A 22,620-nucleotide genomic window follows, 5' to 3' on the forward strand; every position below is an offset into this window, starting at 1 on the left:
GAGAGAGAGAGAGAGAGAGAGAGAGAGTCCTTTGGGAAGAGTCACTGCGCGTTTCCCTCAGAGAGCGCGTGGAAGGAGCTCCGCAATCATCCGCAGGAAGCAGCGCGGCTCTGGACCTCAACAAACGTCCCGGACTACTTGAGTGAGGAAAAGAGAAAGCAAAACAGCGAAAACAGGAAGAAAGAAGTGTCAGACAATGATGACATCTGATCTGGGCGCGAGCTGATCCCCGTTCTGTCCGTCAGCATCAGCTGTGGAGCTCCGAGCGCACCGGGAGTGACTTTTAGCCCCTTTTCGCGCTGGTCGGACCTCGTCCCGTCGCAGTTCTGGTGATTAACGTTTTTGCTTCAGGCCGTTTGACATTTTGGATTCTATCACCGCGTCCGGTCCCGCCTCGGTTTCAGCGCAGGACCGGACTCAGAGAAACAAGGAGTCGCTTCACTTGTTTTGTTGCGAAGCGCACGCGGCGGCGAAGTGAGGGATCCGCGGGGGAGCAAGTGCACAGCGAAGCGGGGAGACGCCGAGAAGCGGAGGCTCGTTCATGTTTGGGATCCAGGAGAGCATCCAGAGAAGCGGCAGCAGCCTGAAGGAGGAGCCGCTGGGAGGCATGAACGCTGTCCGGAGCTGGATGCAGGGGGGCGGCGTGCTGGACGCCAACACGGCCGCCCAAAGGTGAGCTGCGGCCGCTCGGAGATAAACCCACGGGCCGCGGAGCGCGAGGCACGAGGCTGTGGTGACGGGGGGACGGACGGAGCCGGTGTCTGAGTCATTTGGGAGATTAATAATAGTTTGCAGGATAATGCCCCAATTCATCTATTAACTTTGGACCACAACCTCCTAATGGCAACGGGGTTTTGGGCGGCAGATGTTACGCACGTGCATCCTGCTCATAATTGGGAAACTTTCATAAGTATGAAGTCAGATAATTTAGACCTGCTTAGAATAAATGATCTTTCTTTTTTAGTCGTTAAATAAAATTTACACTTGTGCTCAAGAAAAATAAAATATTTACATTGTTCTAGTCAGAACTACTCAACAGACTCAACTAAGATACCACTTTTTCATAATTTCAGACAATCTGGAGTTTTACATTTTACACAATCTCCAGTGAAATGTTTTCAGATTGGATTTATTTTAGACGTGAGCTGCTCGTTCTTCACTGCGAGGTTCAACTCCCTGTCGTCCTTCTAACACCGACCCTTCCTCGCCTCTGTGTCCGCAGTGGAGTGGGACTGGCGCGGGCTCACTTTGAGAAACAGCCGCCCTCCAACCTGCGGAAGTCCAACTTCTTCCACTTCGTCCTGGCTCTGTACGACCGTCAGGGTCAGCCGGTGGAGATCGAGAGAACCAACTTCGTGGACTTCATCGAGAAAGAGAAGGTCGGTGTGGATATAATAATAAAAAAAATCTATAATAATATGATAAAATGCCATAAGCCATAATGCCATTTTATATAATGCTATTATTATTATTATTATTATTATTATTATTATTATTATTATTATTATTATTATTATTATTATTATTATTATTATTATTATTATTATTATTATTATTATTATTATTCATAAGTGAGCTGTAACGCAGTCATATTTGTGACTGACTTACAGAAAACCTCTTTCGACGTTTAAATTGCTTTAACTGGATCCAACACAACCACTTCTATGTAAACAGCGGCAATTATGACGCCGTTTAAATTAGCTCAAATGTAATGAGAGAATTTAGTGTTGGATTTATTCGTCCTATAAACATAACCGGTAATTACTGGCGAATTAAAAAAAAGCCACAGAAACATCGTGATTACGCACGGACAAATTACAGAGCTGCCCAGATTTAATATCCCCTGTGAACATAAATCACGCTGGTTCGATGTTACACCGGAGTGAGCAGCTCCGTCAGTTGGACGCGTCTCCACGGGCCCGAATCTGCGGAATTAAAACTGTTCTTAATCTGCAATAAGCAGCTCGATGTGTGTTGTGTGTGTTAAGGAAACGAGCGGAGAGAAGACCAATAACGGGATTCATTACCGGCTGCAGCTCCTTTACAGTAACGGTGAGCGAGCACACGCACGCACACACACACACACACACACACACACACACACACACACACACACACACACACACACACACACACACACCTTACAGTAACGTTTTTATGTTTTTTATGAAATAACTAAATTGTCTTTTTTCTACAGTAATATAATATGATTAATAAACAGGAAGCTGCTGGTGTATTAGGTTTAATATTGGAGCGTGTAGTGGTTCTTTGCTTAATTGTGAAGCTGCAGGTTTGTGAACATCTGGAGCAGCGCCTGCTCTGTGGCTAAATCAGTTTGTGCCGTGTGGTGTGTGTTGTGTGTCAGACTGAGCTGGTTGCAGGTCGTGGGGGACGGTGCTCCGGCCTCTCAGCTCCTCCTGCAGCAGCAGGAACATCCTGCTCCTCTGGGATTAAGTTGGAGCAGATCGGGGATCGTTAGTTTGAATGCGCTCCTTGTGCTTTACATGTTTTAAGTGAAACGGCGCGTGTGATGACTGGATTAGAGTCAGACAGACTCAGATAGAGTCATGATAGACAATAAATAGATGTTTGTCTCCTATATCAACACATTTACTATTATGCAGCTACTCTTAAATAAGCACCAACTTCTCCACTGTTACGATGTGAGAGCAGTTTCTTTATGTGTTGGTTTTATCAGAAAACAGGCAAAACACATGTACACAATATGTTTATTCTCATCACCCTGTGACCCTCGCATGATGCAGCCGCTTCCTTTTAATGAAGGGAAAACATTTCTTCCATCCACTTTAATGAAGTTGTACAGTATGTGTTCAGATCCAGAGTTGATTCCTGCCGTCTTCTCCCCAACAGGCATCCGGACCGAGCAGGACTTTTATGTTCGTCTCATAGACTCCATGACGAAACAGGTAAACACGCTCTCACACAGGCTGTCGCCTCTCCTGTTACCTCTGTGACAATGAGCCTGTGTGTGTGTGTGTGTGTGTGTGTGTGTGTGTGTGTGTGTGTGTGTGTGTGTGTGTGTGTGTGTGTCCTCCGGGTGGGTGCTCCCACAGCGTGCACGTGTGGGTGGGGACTCGCACTCGCGGCCCGCGTGGCTCCGGGCGCTGCTGCCTGCTCCTCCCTCGCTGTGATTAGAGCGGGGAAGGAGCGAGCGAGTGCCGAGGAGCAGGGGAGTCATCCTGGCGCTCGCGGTGGTGAAGTGGGAGGATGTAACGGCACCTCTGGGATTTGGTCTGACGAGTAGAGAGCGATTCCTGATCAGATCCAATTTTTCTGTTAATGTTTGTGTTTTTGTTTGTGTGTGCGTTTACGACATCGAGAGAGAGAGAGAGAGAGAGAGAGACTGAACTACAGGCAAAGTGTTTGTGCTCGATTCTCCGGTAAACAGCTACAGTGGAGGCTGATGTTTCTGTTTGTGCCCCAGATGTGATGCATCCTACGTTTGGTAGCGTTCGTGTCACAGTGTGTGTTTGGTGAAGTGCGAGGAGCCGAGAAGCCGCTCCACTGTTGACTCCAAGCCCTGATGGAGTCGCACACGGCTGCTGCCACACAGCACCACACAGTGAGCGAGTCTGGCAGGCCTCAGGGACCACACTGTTCTCTAATAACACTGTTTAGCTTGAGCGTAATGGGCGACAGCCTGCTACACACACACACACACACACACACACACACACACACACGGAGCGGTTGCACTGAATGTTTTTTTAGGCTACAAATAGAAAGAAAAGTAATTTTTCCTGCTGCAGAGGGAGGTGGAGGCAGGTGGGTGCTGCACCTCAGGGTTTGTGCCTGTGGGAGAACAGGCCTGTGTGATAGCAGGAGCTTAGCATGGGAGAGATGAGAAACAGCACAGGTATGGTGTGTAAGACGAACACTGAGGCCAAACTGCACATGCTCAGTGTGTGTGTGTGTGTGTGTGTGTGTGTGTGTGTGTGTGTGTGTGTGTGTGTGTGTGTGTGTGTGTGTGTGTGAGCCCCAGTGGAAGGGGAATGGAAACCCAACAGGTGGTCAAACCAAAACAGTGGCAGGCTTAGTTGGACGGACACACACACACACACACACACACACACACACACACACACACACACACACACACACACACACACACACAAAATCAACTTTAACGTGAGCTTTGGTCCGAGTCGCGTGGGGCTTCGTCATTTACTCGTCGTGTCTGCGGCCGCATGTTGTTGTTGCTCATATTATCGTTTCTATTTATTTCACACTCCACAGTGATTGTTCTCTCAGAAATCGGCGCCTGCGCCACCGTTTGGCACCAAACGCTGGCTTCTTCCTCTGTTACTCTGCTATTTCGGTCTGTCTGCCTGCGTGTGCGTGAGTGGGACAGCATGTGATTGTGTGAAACGAAGCAGGAAAGTGCTTCCTCGCCGTCAGAAGCCGGTGCCAGTCGATCGTCTGTCACCGCGGCCCGTCGGATCACTGGCCCTGACACCACGCAGCAGTGTGTTCCTGCCCCTTGTTTACACGCCGCTTCAAAGGCGGCGGAGATGCTGCGCGAGAGGCTCGGTGGCGGCGAGCGGGAGGAGGAGACGAGCGGATGAAAGAGGAGAGCGGAGCGACGGAGGAGCGGAGGGAGGTGAACCCGGTGGAGGTCAAAGGGGTCAGAGCAGGGTCCAAACTGAGCCAGAACCAGGACAGAGCTGCTCAGAGGTCCGGGTCATGCACGTGTGCAGGAGCAGATGATCTGTTAGCAGAGGACAGTGTGCACCAAGGATTCCAGTGGATGTGGTTCTTTTGTCTGAGTGCATAAATGAGAGAACGAAGCTGTGAACTCGTGTGATTCTGGAGGAAAGCGAAGTCACACAAGTCCTAGTTCTGTTCCAGAAGACAAATGCACTCACCTGGTCGAGGCGTGTGCGTGTGTGTGTGTGTGTGCGTGTGTGTGTGTGTGTGTGTGTGTGTGTGTGTGTGTGTGTGTGTGTGTGTGTGTGTGTGCGTGTGTGCGTGTGTGTGTGTGAGAGAACAAAGGAGCCAAAGTGCAAAGAGAAGAGGGTTGAGGTGACAGTGATGCATGCTGGTCCATGGTTCGAAGCTCAGAGGATGCTGCTGGGCCCAGTGTCCGCCCACTCACACAGTGAGTGGGAAGTGTGGGCCCAGCAGCACTTCCCCTCCAAATTCTGCCTTTTCCCGCAGTTCCCACACTCGGATCTGCTTTTGTTAAACCATAATCGAGGGAAAATATCACGGTTGAGATGTTGATGAAGAAGGATTAGAAAAGCAGTTTCCAGCGTCTCGGTTTTCAGATCCGTGTCGGCTCAGTCACCGGGAGCCGCTTCGCTTTGGCTCGGCTCATTCCAGTGTTTTCAGTCTGGAAACCTGCTTGTTTTACTTTCTGCATACGTGAATTTGCTTCACGTGTGGATGAAACCTCCACGCTGCCGTTGGGTGATGCTCGCTGCAGCTCCAGGTTCACGCGTCGGAACCTGGATTACGCGCACGTGCATGGAAAATTCTACGTGACAAGGGCCCCGGGTCCTTGAACACATGGGGGTTCCACTCGCCGAGACGCAGAGGGTCCTGGAGACAAGCACCGGCATGAAGTGCTTCAGGCTAGCACACTGTAATGGGGCTTTGAGAGCGCACGGCCATTATTCAACGGAGCTGCCTCCTCAGCGCGGTGGAGGCCTCGTCTCGACAAATGAGGGGCACGGGCTCACGTTGGGGCCCCATATGGAACATGGCCGCCCTGGGGCCCTGCTGGGACACACACAGCCAGGAGTCGCAGGGTTGGGTTCTCTTAAAGACGTCTCTTGTGTCCAACCACGAGACATATTTAATCAGTGTTGATCATATTTTAACTGAGTCCAGAGTCTCTTCTCAGCTGTTCGGTTCTGGTGATGTTCTAATTCTAATCAGTGGAATCTAAGAGCATAAACCCGCTGACCCTGAAGGCAGCAGGGGCTCTGAACCCCAGCTGAAGTCTATTATAAAGGACAGTGAAGCCTCCTCACGCTCTGACAGGAGCGAGCTTGTCACTGGGCGAGCTTCGCCGCCGCGCGGAACCAGTGATCAAACAGACTGGAATAGACCAAAGACAGACAGGACGTGCGCGTTGATTGACAGCTAGCTTAGTGGTGTGTGATTTGTGCTTTCGCTTTATTCCTATTCCTCCACCAGGAGCAGGAATGTTGAATAAGTGGGGCGGGTGAGGCTGCGGCCCGCGTCCGTCGGGTCGGTGACACCGGCCTGGTTCCGTTTAGTGTGAGTGGACCTGTCGAGCTCAGGTGGGAGGGACCACGTCACTGATCGAGCACAGCAGCACAATAAAACTCCTGGCATCAGGTTTATAGAAACGGAACAGGCAGATCCGTTTTCAACCATCCCCTCGTTGCTGCAGAACCAGATCAGAGGCCAGTGCCTGCGTCGTCTTCCCTTCTCTTCAATGTTTTCTTGCTGTTTTGTAGCGGGCGACTATTTCTGCATTTGAGCCATTTGTTTTGTCCTGCCGTCAGCTAACGCAGCCTTTCCTGTCTTTCCTTCCAGCCAATTGTTTATGAAGGCCAAGACAAGAACCCAGAGATGTGTCGAGTGCTGCTGACACACGAGATCATGTGCAGGTGAGGATGACTGCGCCACATCTTCCTCCTCTGCTCTCTTTTTGCCTGAAGCTCACTTTGCTGCTGGTTGTTTCCACCGGTCACATCTCTGCTCCACACATTTCATGTCTTACTTTGTCACCCTCATTACCCCCCCCCCCCCCCCACACACACACATGAAGCCATGTCTGTGGAAGGAGATGAGTTCCAGCCATCAGAGTCATTGCTTTAATTATAATCTAAAGATGAATATCATCAAAAGTAGGTTGGGAGCAGAGTCGTCTATTTATAGACGCGTTTTACCACCAAACCCTATACAAAGAAAGTCCGTGTGTGTGTGTGTGTGTGTGTGTGTGTGTGTGTGTGTATGTGTGTGTGTGTGTGTGTGTGTGAGACGCCTGGTTAATTAGGACACAGAGAAACTCATTAGTCAATCTGAACCCTCCTGTTGTTTCATGGCTAACAAATGGGCCGTCCTCCTTAATCTGACTATAAAATATAGGCACGGCGTCCCTCTGCCGCTTTGTCTCACGCAGACACGCAAACAAACACACGCAGAGACGTGCACACCAGCCCCCGCGCACACGCGGTTATAAAAATTCAAATGTAGCACATGAATTAAGTTGTTCTTATTCCCTGACCTTGTCTCCGAACAACTTTAAGTGTAACAATATGAATCGGGCTTCATCTGTATGCACGAGCAGGGATCACCCTGGAATCACACACTAATATTTTATTCTATAGCTCCCTGAACGATCCTCGGGCAGTTCAGAGCTGGAGCAGGAAGCCTATTGAAATTCTGATGCGGCTCACGAGGAATTTACAAACTACAGTAACTGGATGTGGCCAAAGATTTGGCTGTAAATTCCCCAGTTCGTCGTGTGGGGCGTGAGACGCGTGAATCGCTTCCTCCGAGGCCGAGCTCAGCGTCACGGCTGCTGCTCGTGTTCTGACATGCTGGTTCTGCAGGAGGGGGGGGGGGGGTCCTCCACCCACAGCAGACGCACCAGGGGTCCGGGCGTTCATTAATCAGTGTGGCTCATTGTGATGGTGCTGCCGTTTGCCATATGCTGCCACCACAGCCCAGGTTGGAGCTCTGGCAGGAAACCAGCAAGCGGGCTGATGGTGCAGGCTTTTGTACTGGGAGCTCACGGGCTCGACACCAACCAGCATCAGCACCATCTCCAATGAAATGACGATAAAAAAATGGGCATGATGCCACGTAGGTGAAAGCAGCTGAGGAGGGAGGGGGCAGAAGATGATTAGACCCCCCCCCATTTAACCCCTCCTCACCCTCCTCCCACACGCTTAGCTTCCCCCCCTCACCCCTCGCTCCCCTCCGACGGGGGACGGGGGGTCGAGAAGCGGCCCAGATCACAACGTCAGAGAAAAAATGACGGTGAGGGGACGAGAGGCAGACGATAGCGCAGACGATAGCGCAGACGATAGCGCAGACGATAGCGCAGACGATAGCGCAGACGACGCGGGCGGCGAAACGGATCCGCCTCTTTGTCTTCACCTCAGCCATCTGTGACAGTGGGAAACCTGAGACGTCGCCCCTTCCTCGCCGAACCTCCCCCCCTCCTCCCCCCCTCTTGTTCTAGCTTTCTCTGTTTTCCATCACCTCTGGATTTACCCTCACACCTTTATCCATAATAGATGCACATAAGAAAAGCCTGACAGACGCGTGAGCGCCTGCGTCTCACCTCCGCCCGCTTTTAGCCGTTGGCCTCTTCAGTTTCCATCATTGTCTACATCAAGAGTGTAAACGCACAAAAAACGAGCAGCGCCGTTTTACTCGTTTAGGCTCATATTTCTCACTGTATTCATTTGCTATTGACTCCAGCAGCACGGAGCGGTCAGCTGTGGTCTCCATCTATCTCTGCAGGGGGTCATTGAGTTCACACATCCAGCCTCATCCGTCCGTGTTCTGTCCCCTCTCTCTGTTGAACGGCAGCGCTTTGGAGCTGTTACTAAATGACTCAGCTCTCCGGCTGCTCCCTCCAAACTTCTGTTTCCCTCAGATCGTTCCATACGCTCGCTTTGCCTGTCACATCAGTCTATTTATACCCGCGCCGAGCGCAGACCTGCTCAGCACGGCCTGCTTTGCTCACATCTGATCTGCTGTGAATTTGGTGATCGCTGCTGCAGTCCCACGTCCGCGCGCGGCGTTTCATATGTACTGTATGTTCTTTATGTCTAACGCTGCCTTGTGTCGTCTCCTCCCTCTCTTTCCCCGACCGAAGTCGCTGCTGTGACAAGAAGAGCTGCGGAAACCGTAATGAGACACCCTCAGACCCTGTTATCATCGACAGGTACCGTCTCCCACTTCTCCTTAGCTTTTGCTCTCACCCACACACACACACACACACACACACACACACACACACACACACACACACACGCACACGCACACACACACACACACACACACACACACACACACACACACACACACACACACGCACACACACACACACACACAAACGCACACGCACGCACACACACACACACACACACACACACACACACACACACACACACACACACACACACACACACACACACACACACACGACCTGTTGGACGGCTCTCGTGTTTGCGCCGTCGCTGCTCAGACGGAATCAGCAGGTGAAACAGTTTGTTAGCGTGATCGTTGACCTGCGCGGAGGAAAAGCACAAATGCACATCAGCTGTTCAGATGCCGCCTCGTCTGATAGATGCAGCTCACACACACACACACACACACACACACACACACACACACACACACACACACACACACACACACACACACACACACACACACACACACACACACACACACACACACATTTCTACGGCTTCAAACTTGAGTGAAACAAAGACTGTTGGAATGAGTGTGTGTTTCCTACGTAATGCAGAGCACAAAGCTGCGTGCGGGGGGGGGGGGGGTCTGTCGATTTCCCCGTCAGCTCTGTCTCTCTCCTCCCGTCTGTCTGCGGAGACTGAAGTTATCCCTCCCGTGCCCCCCCCCTCCTCCCGCCTCGCTGTCTCTCCTGCAGCAGCACTGAAAAATGGGTCATGAGCAAAGAAAAAAGACGTGACAGAGAGAAAGTGAAATGAGATCCAACCTCATTTTAATCTGATTTCTTCTTGGCAGTTGTTTTAACCCTCTGTGAGCAGATTTTCTGCGTGTGTTCGTCAGTTTGGGTGAAAATTGTGCTGATTCTCGCGAACAGAGACTGATGGATGTCCATTTAATGTGATGGGAATACAGTAAATATGATCCAGTATGATCCGATGTAAAACAGAGAAGACTATAATAGTTTGGTTTTTGGGTTTTATGACTCTTTTAACACTATATTTAGATTTTAAATGACACAGACAGTAAAGTGTAGGAGGTACAAGGAGATAGAAGAAGTTGTGTTTACTTCTGAGGTCAAACATACATGACGAGTATGATAATTATCTGAGTTAAATCAAATCAAATCAAATCAAATCAAATCAAATCAAATCAAATCAAATCAAATCAAATCAAATCAAATCAAATCAAATGTCACTTTCTCCTTGTACACTATGTTTTCTGTCAGTGTGTGTTTACAAACGCTATCATGTCTCTCGTCACCACGTGAGCATAAATCCTGGTCTGAGTCATGGATGGTGACAGGTAAGCACAGGTTTAAATGGTCCTCTGCTCTGCTCCCTCTTCAGCTTTTAAGGCTTCTGCTCTCCTCTCTCACATGTTTCGGCGTTTAGAGAAATCCTGAGAAGCGAATAAACACTTGTGTCTTTGATGAAGCGATTTCAAACACTGTAAACCTCACTGTGTGTGTGAATGAGCTAAAGATTGCAGGAGGCTTTGTGACTGATACAATGCTGATGACTGCGTGTGTCATATATGCAAACAGGACATTATAGCTTCTTTCCTCCCGGCTCCATTGTTCCTGTTTTTGTCAGATCGTTCTCATTTTCCACTCTACAGGAAGACGTGTAAGTCCGTGTGTGGGGAGGTTGTGATGACTTGGTCCCTGAAAGAGGCATTAAAAGACATTTTCATCCATCTGTATCGAAGGATCGAGAATTGTTAGAATAATATAGATCATAATTTATAAAAGAATAACTGGATTGGACTCAAAATGTGAATGAATGACTTTCACTGCATTATCACATTAATACACATCATAAAAAGCAAACACCAAGATTTTGAGCAGCCAGCTCTGAAAACCAACTGATCCCAGGGCTGTGCAGCATAGCTGAGCTAATAGGTGATGTTATATAAACACTGGTCAGTGTCAAGCTGCTGTCAGAGACATATTATGTTCATAAATGTCAAAATGCAGCAACAAGGTGCTCACAAGCAGCAGATGTCAACACTAAACATCCACACTTCCAGCGTAGACAGGAAGTTAAAGGACAACGTAATGGAGCTGGAGCATTTCCTTGGTCCAAGGTCAATTAGTGTGTGTGTGTGTGTGTGTGTGTGTGTGTGTGTGTGTGTGTGTGTGTGTGTGTGTGTGTGTGTGTGTGTGTGTGTGTGTGTGTGTGTGTGTGTGTGTGTGGAGCCGAGTGAATTGTGGGAGATGTCAGGGAACTTGGTCGGGATGGAATGTCAAGGTTACCGTGGATACCGTGGGATACTTCCTGTACACCCCCTCCACTTTGCAGTGGTTCACAGCCTCTCAGTGAAACATCTGGATCTCTGCTGTCTTACACAAACATGTGGGGAGAGAGAGAGAGGAACGGACCAAGATAAAACGAGATCTATACATCTGAGTGTGTCGATGCTTGTCAGCAGGCAGAGACTGGGAAGCAGCTGGATGCAGAGGTTTGGTTGTTCTGGTAGAAAATGACAGATATTTGTTTTATTGGAAAGCAAAGTGTCTTCAGTTGTTAATTGCAGGCATGGATGCAGATGTTTCTTGTTGGCTTGATCACACACTGGACAGGCTGCCAGACCATCACACGAAAGGCACTTGGTTCTCTCCAAAATTGTCTAATGCAAATTAAACAGTTTTACAGAAATAAACGCAGACTTACTTTAAGCAGTAACCGTACACCTAGGCTATATGAGGACTAAGCCCTGTGTTGCCATGGTAACAGTTGGTGACAAGAAAAAAGCAGTAACAGGCTAGAAAAACTAGAGTTGTTTTTGTTAAAGTCTTGTTAGTAAAAATTTGTTGTAAATGTTCACTTATTGGAGGGTTTCTGTGAAGCAATCTGAGTCACAAAATAGTTTTGATTTACCCAGAATTCATAGCAGAATCTCTTTGGGCAACATTGTGTAACAAATACGTTAGATATCCACCTGATATGTAAGTCACAGATTTAAGCCTGCTTGTTTGTCTTATCTCATGAAAAGTCACTTGCATTAGGATGTTTGCGCATTTCATCAAGCATTAATGTGCAGCGCTGGCTCATAAAACCTCAGGCGCTTCCATGGACGAGGGCTAAAACTCTGGATCGACCATCAGCGTTCGCTTGACCTCATGGGGTTATCATTGCAGCACCTACTGTAAGAGAGCCTGCATTCATGTCAGACCAAGTGTAATAGAGACGTGTCAATACTCTTCTATAAGCTTGTTCTCTGACAAGAAGTAAATCAAATTAACAAAATAAGACAACTTGTTTTCATGTGATTGACAGCTCGCTGCCCGCTGTCAGCGCCGGCCTGTGTGTGTTTGTGTGTGACTGACAGCTTGCTTGTCGCGCCAACATGTGTGTGTAAATAAATGCGAGAGTGCGTGTGTGTGGCCCAGTTAATCCATGTTGTAGCGCAGTGAGTGTCCCGCTGCTTCCCAGGGTTAATATAGGGTTAACGACATGCAACGATATCCTATCACACGCCTGCTTGACTCCTAAAGAGCCACATCCACTCACCTCCTCCGTGTGTGTGTGTGTGTGTGTGTGTGTGTGTGTGTGTGTGTGTGTGTGTGTGCGCGTGTGTGTGTCTTTCTCGTATTTCTTTCTCGTGCATCTTTTCTCAATCACTTAACATCTTCATCGTTTTTGTTGCTCCTTCCTCCATCCTCGCCTGTCGTCCCTCTCTCCCTCCCCCCTCTCTCTTCCTCTCTCTCTCCTTCTCTCTCTCTCTCTCTCTCTCTCTGGCCCTCAGGGATTACTACCTACCTCACTGTTCAGCTCGCTGCCTGTTTAGACTTCTTCGATTGGCTTAATAGGCTCAGGCTGTGTGTGTGTCGGTTTGTGGGCATGTGTAGTTTCGGGGGGTTACAGTCTCAGGCAGTGTGTACTCAGGGCTTAGATCAGTGTCAAGACTTGAGAAAGGCAGTTGGAAAGTGTGTGTGTGATATTGTGTGTGAGTGTGGGGGGGTTATGGATACCAGTGTGGGTCCTCTCAAAGTCTAAAAGGGGCCCACATAAGCCTGAGGGGTTTAAGGGGTCCCCTGTGTGTGTGTGTGTGTGTGTGTGTGTGTGTGTGTGTGTGTGTGTGTGTGTGTGTGTGTGTGTGTGTGTGTGTGTAATCTATAGGGTTAAGAGGGGTCACAGCTTGAGGATGAAGATGATGGGAAAGAGAGGATGGAGGAAGGGATGTAGACGCAAATGGAGAAAGAAGTGGGGATGATAGGAAAGCATTTGCAGGGAGTCAAAGCAAGAAAGGAGGAGTAAGGGGAGGAGGAGGGAGGGAGGTTCGAGGCGTGTGGAGGCAGACACAGGAGAGAAAAGAGGTGAGGAGGAGCAGAGCCGGGTTTGTTTCAGGGGATAAGAGCTTCAGTCTGGGGAGTCCTGTCAATCAAAGAGCGCTGGGTGGGGGGAGGAGGGGGCGCTGTCAATCAGCCGTAGGAGGAGGGAGGGGAGGAGGAGATGGTGAAGAAAGGCGACAGAGGGAAGTCGAGGGGGGAATCTCTAACGATCTCTTCATCTTTTCTGCTTTGGTCTTCCTCTCTATCTCTACCTCTGCACCTCTCTCTCTCTCTCTCTCTCTCGCTCTTCTTCTCTCTCTCTCTCTCTCTCTCTCTCTCTCTCTCTCTCTCTCTCTTGTCCTAGTTACCAAAATATCTCTGCCAACCTGGTATGTCACTGTTCGCTCAACTGTCACTGCCTGATACACACACACACACACACACACACACACACACACACACACACACACACACACACACACACACACACACACACACACACACACACACACACACACATTTAAAATAGACAGTGAGCTATTACGTCTCCTCCATCTTGACCCGTCCTCATCTCTGCCTTTTTCACATCTTCATCCTTTCAAACCTGCAACATATTTTAAATATTTACAACACATGATTCTTAAAGAGCATTTTGCTTATTGATTGGCCTCAATAAAGCGAAGGCATGACGGTCCAGTCTGTCAGGGCCGTTTAGGGATCGTTTATTTGGATGAAGGTACTGGATCGTCTTCAAAAGTTCAAATTGTGTTTCAAAGAAAGTTGCTGTTTTCATGGGCTTTTCTGGTGTTGGTCTCATTTCTCACACTCCGAGTCAAGTTTATTACTTTCATGGAGTTTCTCTTTTTTCTTGCGTAAGCATCACTTCCTGTGTTAAAGGTTATCGGTCGCTCGGCGCTGAGGACTACAGAGAATTATTCATACCATCGATTTAATGTCAACGCCGTGTTTGCGTGTGTGCGCAGGACGCTGCGTGGACGAGTGGGAGAGAGACGGAGGGGGAGGAAATGAAAGGAGCGAGACGGGGGGAGGATGTTTTATTCATTCCGCTCGTTTAGGCTATCGCTCGACACCTGCCCTGGCATTTAGGAGCCCCACATTCGCATTACATGCTGATTTACTTTAACTGCGCATCTAAATGGACGCACACGTGTTTTTTTTGTCGACCGTGAGTGAACTGTGTTTGCGCAGGGTCAGAGTTGGAGCCTGTGAGTCCGTATCAGGCCTTTTTTTTGTCTTTCCCTCATATGTCACAGTCATTTTCTCTTCCCCTCCTCATTTACTTTCTTTTCCAAATGCCTCCAAGCCGACGCTGCAGGCTGGTGGATCACAGAAATGAGGACTTTTATTTTCTTCTTGTTTTTACTAATTTGGGCATTAAAGAGTTTTCACTCATCCATGTTGGGTCCTTCTCTCTGTGTCTGTCTATGTTTTGAGAGTAGGATGGTTAATATTAGGAAGGGCCCACACAGACTCACACCCTCACACACCGCAGGCTTTTCCTCCCTCACCCTCCTCTCCTTAGTCAAGCTCAGTCAGGGATCACGTTACCCTAAAAGCTACAAACGCGGCCCTGGCTTCACACACACACACACACACACACACACACACACACACACACACACACACACATCTGTTCCTATTGAAGCCGTTACGACTCCTCCATTGGTCCGTGAGGCCACTTATTGTCACAAGTACAACCATTATCCAGTTAGTGAAAAGCTGAGTACATTTATGATCAGAATGACACAATGACATGTTTGAAAAAGTTTATTTTAAAATTTAAACAACATGAGAAAAGCCGATGCATCTAAATCAAGCTGATCTAAATACATTAGACTTTTATTAGCAGCCCTTCAGGGATGCTCATGTCGGTGGATCTACTGCTCTGGCCCAGGTTGAAATGTGTGTACAATTATAGGATGGAATGCCATGAAATTTGGTTGCAGATATTTCTGCTCCCCGGGGATGAATTTTAATCACCTTGGTGATCCCTTCACTTTGCTCTACCACAGGACACAGGCAGCTTTTTGTGCTTTAGTCCACGACCAAGTACTTAGAAAAACAGGTCTAGTCCTTTAAACGTCAGACGTAATTTTATTTTTTTTTTAGCAAATTTTAGCATAATAAAATACAAATGCTTAGATTATGGCTGCTTCATTCACCAGAACCGCCTGATGAAGTCAGAACAGTTCTGAGCATGTAACATGTGAGACGGTATCAGAAATTGTTTTCGAGTTTTACAGTTTACTGAATGGAGGGAAAAATCAAGCCCGAATGTCAAATATGTGGAGACACGGAGACATGATTTTACGTCAGAGCAATGATTTCCATTTAGCCGCGGTACTAATTAGCTGCCTGACTAATTAACCCGTCTGACTGATGGCTTCACTGAGGGATTATGCAACCGCTGGACTGAATGACTTCTTCACTGGCCAGAAGATACAGTGTGTGCATGTGTGTGCGTGTCTGTGTGGTGTGTGGACAGCGTCCTGGTGGGCGATGAGACTGTGGTTATAGGCCTCTGGGTACCTGCACACAGAGATCCCTCTTAGCAGACATCCATTAGTCTAACACACACTCTCACACACACATATGGTATTACAGGGAAAAGTACAGAGCGCTTCATTCACGATAGGTGGTTGGCAGCGGTGTGTGCGCACATGTGTGTGAATATCTTAAGCTGTGTCATTAAAAGTCCAACAAATTTAGTTTATCTGGAAACTCCCAGTAGACTACAGACGCATACACATGTTCGCAGACACACTGGTGGAATGGGGAATTTTCCCCTGCACCACAAAGTGACCCGGTGGACGAGGGGCGGGCGAAAGTGTGTTTACTTACTGTATGAGCGATTGTACAAGAGAGGAGGAGAGGAGGGTGTAAATGTGCCAGCCATGCATCATTTCATTATTAATAGCCATGTCGGAATAAAAATGCTAACCTTGTCTGATCTAACGGACGGCTGAGTCTGCAAGCACCACACTCTCCTGTGGTGTGAGTGTGTACGTGGAGTGGGGGACACGGGTCCGCAATGAGGTCTTGTTTCCCTTTGTTGAAGCTGTGTAGGGTGAGCGGGTGAAGTCATTGTAGCCCGTGCAGGTATAAATATCCGTGTGTGTGTGTGTGTGTGTGTGTGTGTGTGTGTGTGTGTGTGTGTGTGTGTGTGTGTGTGTGTGTGTGTGTGTGTGTGTGTGTGTGTGTGTGGTGTTTCCCGTGCAGAGCAGGCCAGGAAGAGAGCGCCAGTGTCCTGCTGAGAGGGGCATTGTTTACCTCTACCGCCACACACACACACACACACACACACACACCACACACACACACACACACACCACAACACACACACACACACACACACACACCACACAACACACACACACACACACACAAACAAATGGATCAACCCTGCCAGGCCGAGCTGCCTGATCCGCACACGGGCCTGTGTCGCCGTGGTAACACTCAGCACACGCCCAAACAACAACAAACAATGTGTCCGTGCTCAGCCGGTTGATGAAAACAACCCCACGTCACACGGCTTCGCTCACAGGAATGAAACATTAGGCTTTGATACATGTGGTGATCAGGAAACGGGGAGTGTGCTGCATCTGAGGGCAAGTGCCACTGTTCCTCAAGGTTTGTGCTGGAAGAAAACACACACACACACACACACACACACACACACACACACACACACACACAGTTCAGCGGCAGGGCGAATGCAGTCCTATGGAACTGCGGAGGTGTAATCTGTCAGACAGGAAGCTAGAAGGGTCAAAGGTCACCAAGCACTAATCGATTAGCCGTCAGTTAGTGCCTCACTCGAGAGGAGAGCACAGCTGAGGCCAGCTCTTCCACTGCATGTGTGTGTGTGTGTGTGTGTGTGTGTGTGGGTGTGTGTGTTGTGTGTGTTGTGTGTGTGTGTGTGTGTGTGTGCGTGTGTGTGTGTGCGTCGCGCTGAAGTCTTAAGGTTTTTGAGCTTGTTCGTGCCCATTAGGAATTGTGCATTTGCGCGCTTCAGCCTGTTTGTGTGTGCTTGCGTGTGTGTGTGTGCACATATGGTGTGTGTGTGTGTGTGTGTGTGTGTGTGTGTGTGTGTGTGTGTACATGCGCTCCATGACAGCACTGTGTGGGTGCGCGTATTTCTTGGACTTATTGATCACAGAGAATTTCTAGTGAATTCCTTGCTCGACCCTCTGAGGTTAACACTCTCTCTCTCCCTCCCTCTCTCTCTCTCTTCTCTTTCCCTTTCTCTCCTCTCCTCTCTTTTCTTTCTTCTCTCTCTCTCTCTTCTCCTCTCTCTCTTCCCTCTCTCCCTCCCTCTCTCTCTCTCTCTCTTCCTCTCTTTGGTCCAGGTCAATTATGTGTTGTGTGGTGTGTGTGTGTGTGTGTGTGTGTGTGGGGGGGTGTGTTTGTGTGGTGTGTGTTGGTGTGTGTGGAGCCGAGTGAATTGTGGAGATGTCCAGGGAACTTGTCGGGATGGAATGTCAAGGTTACCGTGGATACCGTGGATACTTCCTGTACCCCCCTCCACTTTGCAGTGGTTCACAGCCTCTCAGTGAAACATCTGGATCTCTGCTGTCTTACACAACATTTGGGGAGAGAGAGAGAGGAACGGACCAAGATAAAACGAGATCTATACATCTGAGTGTGTCGGATGCTTGTCCAGCAGGCAGAGACTGGGAAGCAGCTGGATGCAGAGGTTTGGGTTGTTCTGGTAGAAAATGACACGATATTTGTTTTATTGGAAAGCAAAGTGTCTTCAGTTGTTAATTTCAGGCATGGATTCCAGATTGTTTCTTGTTGGCTTGATCACACACTGGACAGGCTGCCAGACGCATCACACGAAAGGCACTTGGTTCTCTCGCAAAATTGTCTATTCAAATTAAACAGTTCAGAAATAAACGCAGACTTACTTTAAGCAGTAACCGTACCACCTAGGCTATATGAGGACTTAAGCCCTGTGTTGCCATGGTAACAGTTGTGACAAGAAAATAAGCAGTAACAGGCTAGAAAAACTAGAGTTTTTTTTGTTTAAAGTCTTGTTAGTAAAAATTTGTAATGTTCACTTATTGGAGGGTTTCTGTGAAGCACATCTGAGTCACAAAATAGTTTTGATTACCCAGAATTCATAGCAGAACCTCTTTGGGCAACATTGTTAACAAATACGTTAGTATCCACCTGATATGTAAGTCACAGATTATAGCCTGCTTTGTTTGTCTTATCTCAGAAAAGTCACTTGCCATTAGGAATGTTTTGCGCTTTCATCAAGCATTAATGTGCAGCGCTGTGCTCATAAAACCTCAGGCGCTTCCATGGACGAGGGCTAAAACACTCTGGATCGACCATCAGACGTTCGCTTGACCTCATTGGGGTTATCATTGCCAGCACCTAACTGTAAGAGAGCCTGCATTCATGTCAGACCAAGTGTAATATAGAGACGTGTCATACTCTTCTATAAGCTTGTTCTCTGACAAGAAGTAAATCAAATTAACAAATAAGACAACTTGTTTTCATGTGATTGACAGCTCGCTGCCGCTGTCAGCGCCTGGCCTGTGTGGTGTTTGTGTGTGACTGACAGCTTGCTTGTCGCGCCAACATGTGTGGTGTAAATAATGCAGAGTTGCGTGTGTGTGGCCCATTAATCCATGTTGTAGCGCATGTGAGTGTCCCGCTGCTTCCCAGGTTATATAGGGTTTAACGACATGCAACGATATCCTATCACCACTCCTGCTTGACTCCTAAAGACCCACATCCACTCACCTCCTCCGTGTGTGTGTGTTTGGTGTTGTGTGTGTGTTGTGTGTGTGTGTGTGTTGTGTGTGTGTGCGCGTGTGTGTCTTTTCTCGTATTTCTTCCTCGTGCATCTTTTCTCAATCACTTAACATCTTTCATGTTTTTGTTGCTCCTTTCCTCCATCCCACCGCCTGTCGTCCCTCCCTCTCTCCCCTACCCCCTCTCTCTTTCGCTCTCTCTCTCCTTTCTCCTCTCTCATGTCTCTCTCTCTCTCTCTCTCTCTGGCCTCAGGGTTACTACCCTTACCTCACTTGTTTCAGCTCGCTGCCTGTTTAGACTTCTTCGATTGGCTTAAAATAGGCTCAGGCTGTGTGTGTGTCGGTTTGTGGCATGTGTAGTTTCGGGGGGTTACAGTCTCAGGCAGTGTGGTACTCGAGGCTTAGATCAGTGTCAAGACTTTGAGAAAGCAGTTGGAAAGTTTGTTGTGATATTGTGTGTGAGTGTGGGGGGGTTATGGATACTCAGTGTGGGTCCTCTCAAAGTCTAAAAGGGGCCCACATAAGCCTGAGGGTGTTAAGCCGGGTCCCCTGTGTGTGTGTGTGTGTGTGTGTGTGGGTGTGGTGTGTGTGTGTGTGTGGTGGTGGTGTGTGTGGGGTTTGTGTGTGTGTATCTATAGGTTAATAGTGGGTCACAGCTTGAGGATGAAGATGATGGAACGAGAGAGGATAGGGCAAGGAGAGGGGGGGAGGATGTAGACCAAATGGGAAAAAGTGGGGATATAGGAAATGCATTTGCAGGGTCAAGCAAGAAAAGGAAGGAGTAGGGGAGGAGGAGGGAGGGAGGTCAGGCGTGTGGAGGCGAACACAGGAGATAAAAGAGTGAAGGAGACAGAGCCTGGTTTGTTTCAGGGGATAAAGAAGCTTCAGTCTGGGGAGTCCTGTCAATCAAGAGACGCTGGGTGGGGGGAGGAGGGGACCGCTGTTCCAATCAGCCGCTAGGAAGGAGGGAGGGGAGGAGAGAATGGTGAAAAGAAAGGGCGACAGTGAAGCGAGGGGTGAATCTGCTAACGATCTGCTTCTCTGTTTCTCTGCCTTTGTCTCCTCTCTATCTCTAACTCTTGCACCTCTTCTCTCTCTCTCTCTCTTCTCTTTTCTTTCTCCGCCACTTCTCTCGTCATCTCTCTCTCTCACCTCTCTTGGCCTAGTTACCAAAATATCTCTGCGCAACCTGGTATGTCCACTGGTTCGTCATCTTCACTCACTTCCTGATCAAGCACACACAAACACACACATCACCACTACACACACACACACACAACACACACACACACACACACACACACACCACACACACACACACACCCACACACACACATTTAAAATAGACAGTGAGCTAATTACGTCTCCTCCATCCTTGACCCGTCCTCATCTCTGCTTTTTCACATCTTCATCCTTTCAAAACCTGCAACATATTTTAAATATTTACAACACATGATTCTTAAAAGAGCATTTTGCTTATTGATTGGCCTCATAAAGCGAAGGCATGACGGTCCAGTCTGTCAGGGTCGTTAGGGATCGTTTATTTGGATGAAGGTACTGGATCGTCTTCAAAAGTTCAAATGTGTTTCAAGAAAATGGCTGTTTTTCATGGCTTTCTTTTCTGGTGTTGGTCTCATTTCTCACACTCCGAGTCAAGTTTATTACTTTCAATGGATTTCTCTTTTTTCTCTTGCGTAATCATCCTTCCTGTGTTACAGTTTATCGTCCGCTCGCGTGAGGACTACAGAGAATTATTCATACCATCGATTTAATGTCAACGCCGTGTTTGCGTGTGTGGCGCAGGACGCTGCGTGGAACGAGTGGGAGAGAGACGGAGGGGGGAGGAATGAAAGGAGCGAGACGGGGGGAGGATGTTTTATTCATGTCTTCGCTCGTTTAGCTCTCGCTCGCACACCTGCCCTGGCATTTAGGAGGCCCCACACTTCGCATTACCATGCTGATTTACTTTAACTGCGCATCTAATGGACGCACACGTGTTTTTTTTTGTCGACCGTGAGTGACCTGTTTTTGCGGCAGGTCAGAGTTGGAGCCTGTGAGTCTGTAATCAGGCCTTTTTTTTGTCTTCCCTCATATGTCACCAGTCCATTTTCTCTTCCCCTCCTCATTTACTTTCTTTTCCAAATGCCTCCAAGCCGACGCTGCAAGGCTGGTGGATCACAGAAATGAGGACTTTTATTTTCTTCTTGTTTTTCAATTTTGGGCATTAAAGAGTTTTCACTCATCCATGTTGGGTTCCTTCTCTCTGTGTCTGGCTATGTTTTGAGAGTGGATGGTTAAATTAGGAAGGCCCACACAGACTCACACCCACCCTCACACACCCGCAGGCTTTTTCCTCCCTCACCCTCCACTCCTTAGTCAGCTCGTCAGGGATCACTTACCCTAAAAGCTCAAACGCGGCCTGGCTTCACACACAACACACACACAACACACACAACCACACACACCACACCAACACCAACACACACATCTGTTCCTATTGAAGCCGTTACGACGTTCCTCATTGTTCGTGAGGCCACTTATTGTCAAAGTACAAAACCATTATCCAGTTAGTGAAAGCTGAGTACATTTATGATCAGAATGACACAATGACATGTTTGAAAAGTTATTTTAAAATTTAAACAACATGAGAAAAGCCGATGCATTTAAATCAATTCCAAACTTCTGTTTCCCTCAGATCGTTCCATACGCTCGCTTTGCCTGTCACATCAGTCTATTTATTACCCGCGCCGAGCGCAGACCTGCTCAGCACGGCCTGCTTTGCTCACATCATCTGATCTGCTGTGAATTTGGTGATCGCTGCTGCAGTCCCACGTCCGCGCGCGGCGTTTCATATGTACTGTATGTTCTTTATGTCTAACGCTGCCTTGTGTCGTCTCCTCCCTCTCTTTCCCCGACCGAAGTCGCGCTGTGTGACAAGAAGAGCTGCGGAAACCGTAATGAGACACCCTCAGACCCTGTTATCATCGACAGGTACCGTCTCCCACTTCTCCTTAGCTTTTGCTCTCACCCACACGCGCACCACACACACACACACACCCACACACACACACCACACACACACACACACACACACCACACACCACACACACACACACACACAAACGCACACGCACGCACGCACGCAACACACCACGCACGACGCTGCACGCCACACCACACACACACACACACACACACACAACACACACACACCCACACAACACACACACACACAACACCACACACAACACACACACAAACACTACCTTTGGACGGCTCTCGTGTTTGCGCCGTCGCTGCTCAGACGGAATCAGCAGGTGAAACAGTTTGTTAGCGTGATCGTTGACCTGCGCGGAGGAAAAGCACAAGTGCACATCAGCTGTTCAGATGCCGCCTCGTCTGATAGATGGAGCTCACACACACACACACACACACACACACACACACACACACACACACACACACACACACCACAAACAACGACACAACACGCACACACACACACGCACGCACGTACGCACGCACGCACACACACACACACACACACACACACACACACACACACACACACACACACACACACATTTCTACGGCTTCAAACTTGAGTGAACAAAGACTGTTGGAATGAGT

At 48.5% G+C, this 22,620-nt stretch overlaps 1 protein-coding gene across 5 annotated transcripts in view; it reads left to right on the forward strand.

The window, feature by feature from the left end:
• Positions 1 to 22,620, forward strand: part of LOC114869295 (transcription factor COE1-A-like) — a 70,405-nt gene continuing 47,785 nt past the window's right edge. For 2 of the 5 annotated variants that reach the window (XM_055514593.1, XM_055514591.1), the window contains exons 1-6: positions 1 to 672; positions 1,223 to 1,379; positions 1,989 to 2,052; positions 2,872 to 2,927; positions 6,529 to 6,602; positions 8,828 to 8,896. In XM_055514593.1, coding sequence (XP_055370568.1) covers positions 542 to 672; positions 1,223 to 1,379; positions 1,989 to 2,052; positions 2,872 to 2,927; positions 6,529 to 6,602; positions 8,828 to 8,896 — 551 coding nt within the window. In that variant the 5' untranslated portion in view covers positions 1 to 541. The remainder of the gene's footprint in view (positions 673 to 1,222; positions 1,380 to 1,988; positions 2,053 to 2,871; positions 2,928 to 6,528; positions 6,603 to 8,827; positions 8,897 to 22,620) is intronic. The other 3 variants (XM_029173407.3, XM_029173409.3, XM_055514590.1) reach the window with 2 other exon arrangements.

This window comes from Betta splendens, chromosome 14, assembly GCF_900634795.4.
Source record: "Betta splendens chromosome 14, fBetSpl5.4, whole genome shotgun sequence".
NCBI classification, from domain to species: domain Eukaryota; kingdom Metazoa; phylum Chordata; class Actinopteri; order Anabantiformes; family Osphronemidae; genus Betta; species Betta splendens.